At 35.4% G+C, this 12,420-nt stretch overlaps 1 protein-coding gene across 1 annotated transcript; it reads right to left on the bottom strand.

Annotated features, from left to right (window-relative positions):
- Positions 1-290: 290 nt before the first annotated feature.
- On the bottom strand, positions 291-8,382 carry LOC111402116 (BTB/POZ domain-containing protein At2g04740). Its single transcript, XM_023030191.1, has 5 exons — positions 7,828-8,382; positions 6,363-7,110; positions 2,697-2,733; positions 2,475-2,608; positions 291-840 (listed from the first exon to the last, which is right to left on the bottom strand). The coding sequence occupies exons 1-5, from the start codon at positions 8,276-8,278 to the stop codon at positions 474-476; spliced, it is 1,737 nt and encodes a 578-aa protein (XP_022885959.1). The 5' UTR covers positions 8,279-8,382; the 3' UTR covers positions 291-473.
- Positions 8,383-12,420: the final 4,038 nt, after the last annotated feature.

The following is a 12,420-nucleotide window of genomic DNA, read 5'->3' as shown; positions in this document are numbered from 1 at the left end:
ATTCAATCCTTTCTGTGAGTGAATCCCACGATGGGAAGAGGAGCCGAGGAAGAGACTTGGGGAAATCGATGGACAGAGAAGACAATTGATGAAGTAATATCAAACATGCTCGGTATATTAATCCCATCCCACCTCACGAAAAATCCGAGCAGCCATTGGAAACCGTATGAAAGGACTCGGTGCTGTAATTGGTTGGGAATCCATTTAGGTGCCGTGGATGGATCCATTCTAGTTATCAGACGTGATCATGCTAATACAATGACTGTAAAAAAAAAAAAAAATGTTCTTCTCCATCACCAATAGATTTACAAATTTTTAATTTTATTTCGACAAAATCAATGCACCTAAACAGAAGCACTTCTTTTTCTTTGTGTTTAAGCTGACTACAAAATGTGTAGAATCAATAAAAATATAATTTACGATCAAAAAAAATAAAAATATAATTTAATATATATTGAAACAAAAAAACCTATTCATTCTTGCATGACAACTGAAGATGCAGAAAGGGAACATTGAAAAGCATCATCAGATTTCTCTTGCTCTGCTACAAGCATAAGCATCTCAAGACGCCTGTCGAAAAGTAGGGCACTTTCATCTCTCTTGTCGAGTTCGGCAGCTTCAGCCTCGAGCCATTTTTCTCGTAAATCATCGAGGAGATTTTCTGCTGCTGAATTCACCTCAGCTCCTGGAGCGCTTGGAGCTGTTGTTCGAAGAGACGAATCTCCAGATGGTGGTGGCAGGGTCAAAAGCATTGCCCGAAACTCTGGAGTTTCAGCGAATGTCTCGAAGTTGCAAGCCATTGCATCTAGACAATATTCCCGAATCTTCGAAACACCATACCTGCAATTGCAATAAAATACTTTTGGAATGCCAAAACATAGACAATTTCAAGCAAATATAAAACTTTCTCGGCTTGCCAACTATTTTTTCCCCAATACTGGTCAATTCACCTTGCATATAGACAAATCAAAGATTCATGAATGGAAATGCAAAACAACTCAGACCCTCAAATCTTCTTTTATTGCAAATCTATAAAATTATTATTTACTTCTAAATAAAGAAGTATGCATGTAAATGTAAATGCACGGTTCTACTTCTCAGTCCCCAGTTTACCAAGAGCACCGGATAATATTATTCTCGTCCATCACCACTGGATTAACATGGATTAAACATGAGGTTAATTCGAGAGAGCTATAGTCACTGTCAGTGCTCAAGAGTATTATATATCCCGATATTATTGAAGTTTAAAAGCCCTTTCACCAACAGGAATACTACATATCAATATCCTTTAAACCTATACTTCCAGGGTTAACAAGTTCAAGTAAAAGACACAGATTCTTTTCTTGATTGTCAGGATTTTACTCCACTCATATGAAAGTTTCCAGAAGAGTTTGTAAACCAGGACTGCTACACAAGGACTATATGAATAAGGAATGCACAAGAATATTTTCACCTATGCATCATACCATTAATAGCCTACAGCAGATAAGATAGACTCAAGGGACAAGAAAAGCTTTCAGCTAGGCCTTGCACATTCTCAGACAAATGTCAAGGTAAAGGGAAGGAAAAAATATGAAAAGGTTCACAAGGATTGTGCAAGGCTATCAAGCTTTGGAAAAATAATACTCAGGGCCAAGCTTGACTGAAATTATGAATTGACCTCGAAAACCACGTCTGATAATCAATGTTGTGCAAGACTTGAGGCATTATTATGTCAAATTGACAAGTATACTAATATGATAGTCACGAATAAAAAAAATCTTTCTTCCAACAACAAAAACAAGCTAAGTCCTATTGCTAATAACTAAGGCAATTATATGAATCCTTCTCTGCCACTCCTTTCGATTTAGCCTACATCTAATGAAAGGTTCAATGATGTCTTTCAAGTAATAAAAATTTTGCGTTTAGAAGAGCTAAAGAAAATGTCAAAACTACCATGTCATTCAGCTACCAAGGAATTTCACAGAAAATAGGACAACTGAGGCTTGGGGATAAAATGACAGAAATGAGGGAAAGGAAAAAATATAGTGTGAAGTACGTGCTGATATAAAACACTGGGCAACATTACAGGTTTAATAGGAAACAACAGGATCATGCTTTAGTGAGTTTACAAGTGAGGCTAAAATGGATAATGCCTATTTGCATATGAAGGCCTGTCTCGTAGAGTTAGTTGTAAGCATTTGGACAATCCTATAATGTTTCACATATAAATTAGTACTCTACAGTGTGAATTATATTATTTTTCTAATGGTTTATAGCCTGCAATCATCAAATAAATCCCTGGATAATTTGTTTCATATCTATTAGTCACTGTAGAGGTCTTTTATAGTTGAACATTTATAAGGTATATGAGCCTACGACAGGAGTAATGTTTGTAAAAAGAAAACAAAAATGTTACTTAAATCTCAAATTATGAAAAATGTAACATCCAGCGATAATGGTGAAACCAATCAGACAAAAAGAAGATAACATACATGTCGGATAATATCAACCAATGGCACAATTCTGCTGGAGGAACCATTTCCAGATGAGGTAGCAGGGCATCAGCTACTGCACGTTTAAGAGGGAATAAGAGGTATCTTGAAGAAGCATCAAACATTTCTTCAGCCTGTGTCAAGAAGAAGAAGAAGAAGATAAACAAATTATCATTAAGAAACCCTTTTCCCTCTTTTGAATGGGGGAGGGGATGAATATACCTGATCAGGGTCTATGTCCTTCAAACTATCAGTATACCTGGATCAACAAATATCTTATTAATATAGAATCTAGAATTAGATTATTTGGGAGGGAAAAGGAGGACTTCGGAGCCATTGGAAATATAGTCATATTTCCAAAATTTAATTGGTATTGTTAAAAGATTTCTTACTTCTTTGTTGGTGTTCATTATGAGCATCAATTACCGGCTTACATTACCTTGTCATTCTCATTCAATTCTGAGTAATTTTTCTTCCAATATCTCTGGCTTTAAATTGTCAAAGTCAGAAATCAGCATAGCATGTTTGGCTATGCTTAAAAGTTAATTTTTAGCTTTAGTAAAAAAAAGAAAAAGAAAAAAAAAGAAAGAGAATAACATTGAAAATTATGTTTGACACAACAAGTGTGGCAGATTGATAAGCACAGCCAACCAGATCTTTGTCCAAAATGGGAACCCCGCTCTCCCAGACTATAACTCAAAAATTAAACAGCTAAAACTTCAGGGAGTGGTCTCAATCAGCCAAGTCTTTCTGAAAGAGTAAAGGGAACATCAGCTATATTTTGAGACTATACTACTGATGTCGTAGCCTTTTTATACTGAGCTGTCCATGGTCATCATGAATTATGTGTGCATGTCTAATTCATGTCATTGCAAGATTATGAACGGTTACTTGCACATTTAATTGATATTTACGCTGTACATCACGAATCTCCCTTGACCTTAAAGGTGAACACAGTTATATTAACTAGAGGATACATATATTTATATATGAAGTTATGACAAGGGTGGAAAATTGGAAATGTTGAACCCTATTGGTTTATTGTCATTGATGATTATGCATTTCATTGTCCATTATCACTATTGAAGTTTTCTGCCTTTACTGTTTTTTTTTGAATAGGTAATAAAAAAATTTATTAATCAAGAATAACACACAGAAAATGTATTATCAATTTAAACAAGAAAGAAATTAAAATTGGGCAACCTGTCTATACGAATAGTAGCCGCAGCATTAAACCAAATATGTAATGTCAAAAAGAGCAATTCCCTAATTTGCTTTGTTGTTCGTGTATGATCATCAAAATAGCGACCGTTTCCCTCCTTCCACACACACCATACGATGAAGTCCGAAATAAGGTCCCAAACATGCTTACTATCCTTATTACGGAACTTTTTCCTCCATGCCTTTAACACATTCTCTATACGTCGATGCAACACCCAATCCATGTATTGAGAAATCAAAGTATTGTTCCACAACAAACAAGAACATCACAATGAAGGAACAAGTGGTCAATCGTCTCTCCATTTCTCCTACACATTTAACACCAACTTGTAACATAAAAATTCCTTATTCGAAGGTTATCTACCGTTAACACCTACCCATCACAATCGTCCATAGGTCCTAAGAAGGATCTAAAATAAGTGCCGACTGAGAAAACACCATCCCATGTCAACATCTGCCAACTACAATCACCCTCTCATATCCTGATGTGCACCTTATACAAATAGTTCAAAAGCAACACATAATCATCCAATTCCTAGACCTGTAAGCCCCTCCTAAAAACAATGTTCAAGCTAAGGCTCCCATTATGTATATCTAATTCACCATAGTAGACGGCACCACAGCAATACGATGCAAAGAAGAAAATTCCACCCTTAGCAGTCAATTTCCACACCAACAATCATCCCAGAAATTGATAGTATTATCATTCCCCACTACAAATGTCAATCTATCCCAAAAGTCTCTCCACCTTCGTTGGATATATCGCAACAAACTCACCCCATAAGAACTACAGCCCACGACTGAGCACCTCCCCCTCCATAACACTATATTTTGCCTCTATAATTTCTCTCCAGAAACTTACTGTTACAAAATGAAATATTGGAAGTCGTGTAAAAAAACAACCCAAAAAGCTGAGATGGGTAAAAAAGAGCCCAAAAAGGCAAGAGTAAGGCGTGCACACTCTCAGAGGCTTATGCCATGAGGCGTGCATCTCAATAAGTGAAAGTATAACTTTTGACAAAGGCCACCCGATGCGTATACTTTTGGCTCCTAGTCAACCCGCGGCATGCCTCAAGACATAAGCCTCATGCTCATTTGAAAACATTGATTATATTCCTACAACTTTTAGTCTTTTGAATTTCAAAGAATGTATTAGATGTTGGCGATTTTAACTCCAATATTTTCCCTTATTTTAAGTACTTCAAATTTCCAGCATGATTCTAATTTGTCCACTAAAACATCCCCATTTTTCCACCTAATTTTGTCTCTTTATCAATATTATACATGTTTGAAAATGGGCAAGATAATAAAATTATCTCCATGTCTATGAAAGCCTGCACGGTGGCTACTTCAAATATGTTCTTTTTGCAGTACATTGTTTTCACAATGCTTTTTTTTCCCCCCCGATTTTCATGGTGTTAGGAAGCTACTCATATGCAACATTTCTTCTTCAATGATGTGCAAAAGCCAGCCACTCATCATTATGGTTTTGCTCAAAAAGTCATCTATTGGTGTGCACAAAGACGATCAATCCTCAAAGTGCATTTTTCTCTCTACAAACTCGTACTCCCAAGTCTGAGTCCATACCTTCCAATTCCATATCGTGCATTCACAAGCTTTGTCTCCAAGGTTAGTTTACTTGGTTAGGTTAGTGTTCTTATATTCAAAGCTACATAATCAGTTTGGCTATTCTCTGTTAGACCCTTTTACGAAACAAGGCACTTCCTAAATATAGTATAATAGCCAAGTTTACCTAAAAGCTAATTGAATCTTTATCTATCATTGAAATCTTCGTAGCATGTGGATTTGAAATTGCAAATTGTCTTCATTTGCCTTTTCAAATATTTCTGCTTAATTAATCAGATGTTATTTTAACTAATTTTCTGGAATTCAATAGTTTCAGCATTTGATTGCGTAACTTATGATTTGAATCACATCTGATTATCTATGTTTCTATCTTTATATATATACACTAAGCAGTCAATCCCTATCTTTTCAATGCATAACAACTTACTTGGTTCATATCAGGCATGGCAGGCTCCACAATGAAGAAACATATGTATGAAACCCGAGATACAAAAGCTTCAGGCTTTTACGAAATGCTTCAATGATAATAAAACAAGACTCAGTATAAACATGTAATCTGCATCCTTTTGTATTTGAAACATGTAGAATCTAATGATTTTTAGTTTAGGACCAGTATATATTGCATTCTGATTGAACTGGGTTGCAGATACATTATTCAATTTTCCTTTCTTATTAGGGAGCTATATTATGAACATTAGAGATTATTATTGTTGCATCCTCTGTTCTGAATTGACCGGGGGGTGGGGGGTGTTCACTATGAAATTTGAGTTATTATTGTTTTGAAGCTGCCAATGCATGGATAATTTGTAAGTCAAGCTAATAGTCAATAAAGCAAATTTAGTCCTGTATTATTCTATTCTGTATGATTTCAGGATCAATCCAAGATAGCTGTGAATCGTTACTCCTGCCTGTGCTTCAGGTTTTCAACAGTTCGCAACTCTTATCAATCACATGAAGTTGGGCATAGATACCATAGAAACTAGAACTCATATAGCATCATTGTGCAGGCACCAGTTTAGAGCTAGTTTATAAAAGAAGAAAGACAGATGAAAAGAATGAAAGAAAGAAAGGAATGCTTACATATACTCTATCATTTTCTCAAAAGCCTTCATGCTAAGATCATTTTCTTCAAGACATGGAAGAGTATAGTCAAGTAGCAGATCGCTCCCTTCAAGAAAATCATTCATATGGGATAATCTCGCTTTGAAGTATTCAGATCTTGATGCTAAAACAACTTGATGGCAACGAAATATCCTCTTATCAACCCTCACACAAACATCTGCAAGATCATCTTGAAAACCACTCCCAACAAGGGATACTAAATTATCAACACTATTCTCTAGGTTTTGTCCTCTGGAGGAATTGGCAAGAGAGATTTGAAGGATCCGTAACATTGCTGCAGGAAGACGGTCTTGCTCTGGAAGGGAAAAGCCCTGCAAGATAAATCGCTTCTGAGAATTGTCTATTTCTTTGAGGGCTTTGTACTCTGCATACTTTTGATGAATCAATTCTTTCTCGATAAGTGTCTGTAATGACTGGCACTTGCAAACTCTGCAAATTTTTACAAGATCTTCCATGTCATCCACAGAAACTTCTAGCCTGTCAGAATAGAAGAAGTGGATAAGGCTATAAAGAGATGGATATGACAGCTTTTCTCTTGAGAATCTGACTTCCTTTTTTTCCTTCCAGTCAGTCTCAAATTTAGCCTTGAAGAATGGTGAGCGAGCGCTCAAGATGACTCTATGAGCTTCAATGGGTCTTCCTTGAACATAAAACACAACATCAGGGGGAAAGTGGTTGGAACTCAACCCTCCATTGAATGAATTACCTACCATTCGAAGTTTCATAATCACATAACCATTCCAGCATATAAATGAAACTTATGAGAAGGACATGGTCAAGTGTGTGTGTGCTGTGGCCAATGCATCTAGAGTATCATCACAATTATAATCTCCACTGTTTTATAAACCTTGGTGCTTTTGTTTCCAAAATATCTATAGTCATCAAATTCAAGCCCTCATGACAGAGAAACTGCAGATGCCAAACTAGAAACTAGACCAAACCAAAATCTGTTATCAACACAATGCATTGACCAACAGCAGCAAGACAAAAAGTATGAGAAATTTGTTTTACATTAATAAGTAACTTCAAGTTCAAAATTGTTCTTGCAATACAGTATGCTAGTTTTACGAAAAAAAATTATCATCATGCCCATCTACCAAATGGAGATATTGCACAGACAAGAGTACAGCATAAATTTAAAGCTAACCTTCCTATATGTTTTAAGCATGCTCCACACAATCTCAATGTGATTGTCTCTTCACAAAGTAATAACTCCTATCACAATCTATTTTGATACCAAGCAAGCATTGTAATCCAACACTTGTAAAGCATTGAGTTTTCATTTCTATCCATGTAGTTAGAGTGACTAACATTATGGAAGGGTGGGAAAACAGCAACATGGAACTATCACGCTCAACCGAAAAAAAAATTAAAAAAATAATTAGAATGGACTACATAGAGTAAAAACACAAAAATCAAAAACCTGAAAAAAGAGAAGTTGGCAATTGGGCATTCAATTGATCCAAGTAAGACGAATTCGCTTTGCAGGCCAAGAAGGTGTCCCTCAAGGAGGCCTGCAAGGGTCCGAGAGGCGGCGGTCGAGCCTCAAATGCCTTGAGCAATTTCCGCACTTTCAAATTGAGGGCGGCGTAGTGGCAGCGGTCCCCATCGAAAGTGTGCTCGGAGCAGATAGCACCGCTCTCTAGAAGCATTCGGGCGGCATCTAAATGGCCCGCCAAGCAGGCATAATACAAAGCAACGGAATCCCATTGGTCACGAGCGTTGACGTTCACCCCAGAATCGAGCAGGTAACGGAGGCGGTCGACATCGCCGGCACGGGAGGCCTCGAAAACGTCACCGTATGGGACCTTCTTGAGTGGGATTGAGGACTTGAAGTCTTCTGGGTCAAGGTCGATATCGTCAAGATCTGACATGACTGCTGCTCGTCTCTTTCCTGCTCAATAGTTACACTGTTGAGAAGAGTACAGAAGATGAAGATGGACGTCATAACAGTAATCTAATTTTTATTGTAAGAGTCTATGAAAATAAATTAACAGTAGTCGTTTTTTCCCCTTTCTTCACAAAATTATTACAAATAAATCCCTAACATATATGAATAATTTGAGAGAACATAAACGGTCACCGAACTTTAAAAGTTATTTCAATTAAGTCATAAACTACTTATTCATTGGTCGATTCAACCAAAAAAAACTTTGTACGTCTTCCTCGGATTGATAGTGATGAATTATTTCCTCAAATTTATCGAGACAAGGAATTAGGAAAAATATATGTTACATTAAGAATAGAGTGAACTTCAAGTTGGTCACAAGACTACTACCTTTAATATCCACACAGTCACACCATTGCGATATGAAGGAATTTACCCATGTAAAAAACTCTTTTATTTTTTCATTTGGAAGACGGGTTAATTCTATCAATGGTCACTCAACTTTACGATTAGTGTCTCATTGACCACCCAATTTAATTTGATTTTATCATGGTCACTAACTTCGTATTTACTGTTACATTGGCAATACAATTTGATTTTATTTCACCATAACCATCGAACTTCATACTTAGTATCATATTGGTCACCCAATTTGATTATATTAAATAAAGTTACAGGGCCGCTTGATTGAAATTATGTATGTAGTTAGGTGACCATGACGAAACAAAATCAAATTAAGTAGCTAGTATTCATTAAGTAAGAAGTTGTGTAGTCGTTGGTGAATTTAACCCTTTGGAAGTCTCTCAGACCATTTTTTTTAAAAATCTATTTGAGAGTAAGAAAAGAGAGTAAGCATGTGTCTAGTACAATGGTGGAGCTAGCATCTGGCGAGGGGGCGCGACTTGGCATGCTGGGCTCCGTCGGAACTTTCAGTAGTCAGTTGTTGAGCACCAGTTGCGGTGGAAGAAATGAGAGAAGTGAAGAAGATGACTGCTGCACTGTCTGTCAGTTTTGATTGGGCCTAAATTTATTTATTTATTAGTTTTTCCCCTTTTTGGGCTGTAGAGAGATGGGGCTTCTATTAAAAAAATAAGGCCCAATGAATGACCCCAATCCCTGGACGGTTGGACTAGACCATGGATATATTTCCATTGCTTGCAAGTCCACCAAAACCAAATGACCAATCCAAAATGAAAGGAAGTGAAAGCAGTGGTGGAGACGAGAAGAAGCAATACGCACGTCGCGGTCTATATCGACGGTCGATGAGCGAGCGTCAAGTGAGTGACGAGGTCGAACATCTTGTGGTTGTTGACTGTTGAGTCTGTTGTGGTGTGGTAGAGTGGTGGTGGACCGACTTCTTGGTGAGCGCCTTTTTCCCTTGTCGGCTATCGTTCTCTATCCTTTTTTTTTTTTTTAGTTTTTGTTCTATGTTTTGGGACTTCTGTCATCTGTATTCGCGCAATCACATAATCCTTTTTTTATTTATTATTTATGAGTTGTGAATTTATAATTCATGTTTTATGATTATGAATTGATTTAGCCTCCGTTTGGCCCCCATTTTTTGGTAATGAAAATGGGGGGAATAGTGTTTTGTTGAAAAAATGAGTGGTTGAAAAAGATGGAAATTTTTTCGATTTACGTTTAATATTATTTTATAGAAGATTGTGTGGTTGAAAAGAGGAGAGAGAAAAATAGAATGTAATGGAATGTAATTTAATGGGGATCAAACAGGGGCTTAATTGACAAAGAAATGAGAATTGTAAATTTATGATAAATAATTTATATTATATGAGTTATTAGTTAATTTATCATTTATGATTTTTGATTCGGAAATTTAGGTTCAGGAAATTAGGGATAAGTGAAAAATTTATGGAGAAGATGTTGGGCTCAATTCAACCATGCGTACTTTGTATTTTAATCAATTATAATTGAAAAATAAATTGGGGCATTTTGAAAATTATGGAATGATTTTTTCAACCGAAACTAAAGTTCATACCTAATTCTTCTAGTTTCGGTGGTGCATCTAGTCCCACCACTACTTTTAGTCAAACACACGAGTTGTTAAACAGCACAAACAAGTCTCGGGCTCAATTCACTGTGCATGATCTTATATATGATCCAGGAAAACGTTCCATATCGAGTCATATGATCCTAATATTAGAGACGATATTAGGATAGCATACTTAGAGAAAGGTCATTGTCAACTTGACAAGTTTCTTATGCTTGTTAGAATGGACAAAGCTTTATTTAATCTCAATAGCATATCTTATGTAGCTCAGAAGTTGGTTGAAGTAAGAAATCCTTGTTATTTTTTATTGGCTTATAGGCTGATCACCTTGGTTTTAATATTATATGTGGTAACTATAAGTACTGAAAGGGTATTCTCTGCTATGAATTATAAGTACTGAAAGGGTCTTCTCTGCTATGAATTTAATCAAGAGTGACTTACGCAACAAAATGAAAGACGCTTGGTTGACAATTTGGTGGTTTATGTGGAGTAAGAGATTTCTAAGAAAGTTGAGAATAAGGCAATACTGCAGCATTTTCAAAATATGAGAGTTCGTAGAATCCAGTTATCTAAGTTTACATTTGTAGAATAAGATTGTATCGTGTTCTTTTTTTTTTTTTTTTTATATTTTGGGTGTATTGAATTATATTTTCATATGGATTTTTAATATTATTTAATTAAATATTAATAGATGACATCGTTATTACAATAGTTGAATCGACGGTCAATGGTTGACGTCTGTCCTAGCTAACATTCGATCCTGAATTCACCATTGGTCTACATACATCATCAATTCGTAAAAAGTTACTACTTTAAAGTCAAACTTTAATTTCAACAACACATTTAACCCTTATTTGGTATCAATTAAAATATAGATTTTAATCTAACTTAAAGTCAACAATTCATTTTTAATCACATATTTTATAGGTTTTATAACTTTTCAACCACACAATTCATCAACTTCCATCAAAATCTACTAAAAATCTGATTTTAATCCACATCAAACATGGGCTTAAAATTACTAATTCTTATCAATACATTTCATGATCCTACCTCTATTTTCCTAAAAGTTACTAATAATCATACTTGAACTAAGCTATATGACATTTCTGTCGGTGTTTTCAACGAAACTTAAACATTTATTTCCTTATTTTCATTTGAACGTTAATCCCCACTATTTGACTAAAAAGCCACGGTACTCTAATAATAGCTAATTAGGCAACAACAGCTTGGTTTCTTCATTACATTGAAATATTACAGTACTAACCTATGATTGATTACCACTGGCCTTTATTACGTAGCAAGCTACGACCAAAATCAAGTATGTAGATGTTTATTTGTTAGATTGTCCATCTAAACAAGAGAAGGTTATAGATGTTATTAGAAACTTCGTAAGAAAGTACCTCGAGAAATATATATATATATAAAGGTCCTATTACGATATTCAATTTTTCATTTTATAATATTTTATTACTTTTTTTTCTTTCCCTTTGACATATGAAAGTGTTACAACCACTTGTAGTAATCCCATTTTGATAAAATTTGATTGAAATTCTATTTTGATTTGATATGCTTAATAGTATATATCGGCAATAATAACCTAGTCCATAAAGAATTGGTGTTAAGTAGGGAACGTGTAGGACAGAAAATTTGGATCAAAGTGCCCCCTCTAACTTTTCAAAACATTACAGGATTTTTTTCCATCCTTTTATTTATTGCAGCTGACGTTCAAACCTTTCAAACGTATGCAGTTGAAGCACAAATGAACAAATTCAATTCAAATTGTCATTAGTTGACCAAAAATTATAATTTGGACCAAATTCTAACCAATTTTACTAGGGGCAAAATAGTAACTTTCTATTTTCGAACTTAAAACAATTAAAATAAAAAATGAAATCCATCTTCTTTCCGAGTCCCCAAGTTATAAACACCAAGAAAATGAGAAAATGTGCACCTGACACTCAAACCTTTCAAATGTATGCAGTTGAAGCCCAAATGAACAAATTCAATCCAAGTTGTCATTAGTTGACCAAAAATTTTAATTTTGACCAAATTCTAACCAATTTTACTAGGGGCAAAATAGTAACTTCATGTTTTCAAACTTAAAACAATTAAAATAA

The sequence above is a fragment of the Olea europaea genome, chromosome 10, assembly GCF_002742605.1.
Source record: "Olea europaea var. sylvestris chromosome 10, O_europaea_v1, whole genome shotgun sequence".
Taxonomy (NCBI): Eukaryota; Viridiplantae; Streptophyta; class Magnoliopsida; order Lamiales; family Oleaceae; genus Olea; species Olea europaea.
This window is presented reverse-complemented; position numbering and strand designations above follow the sequence as displayed.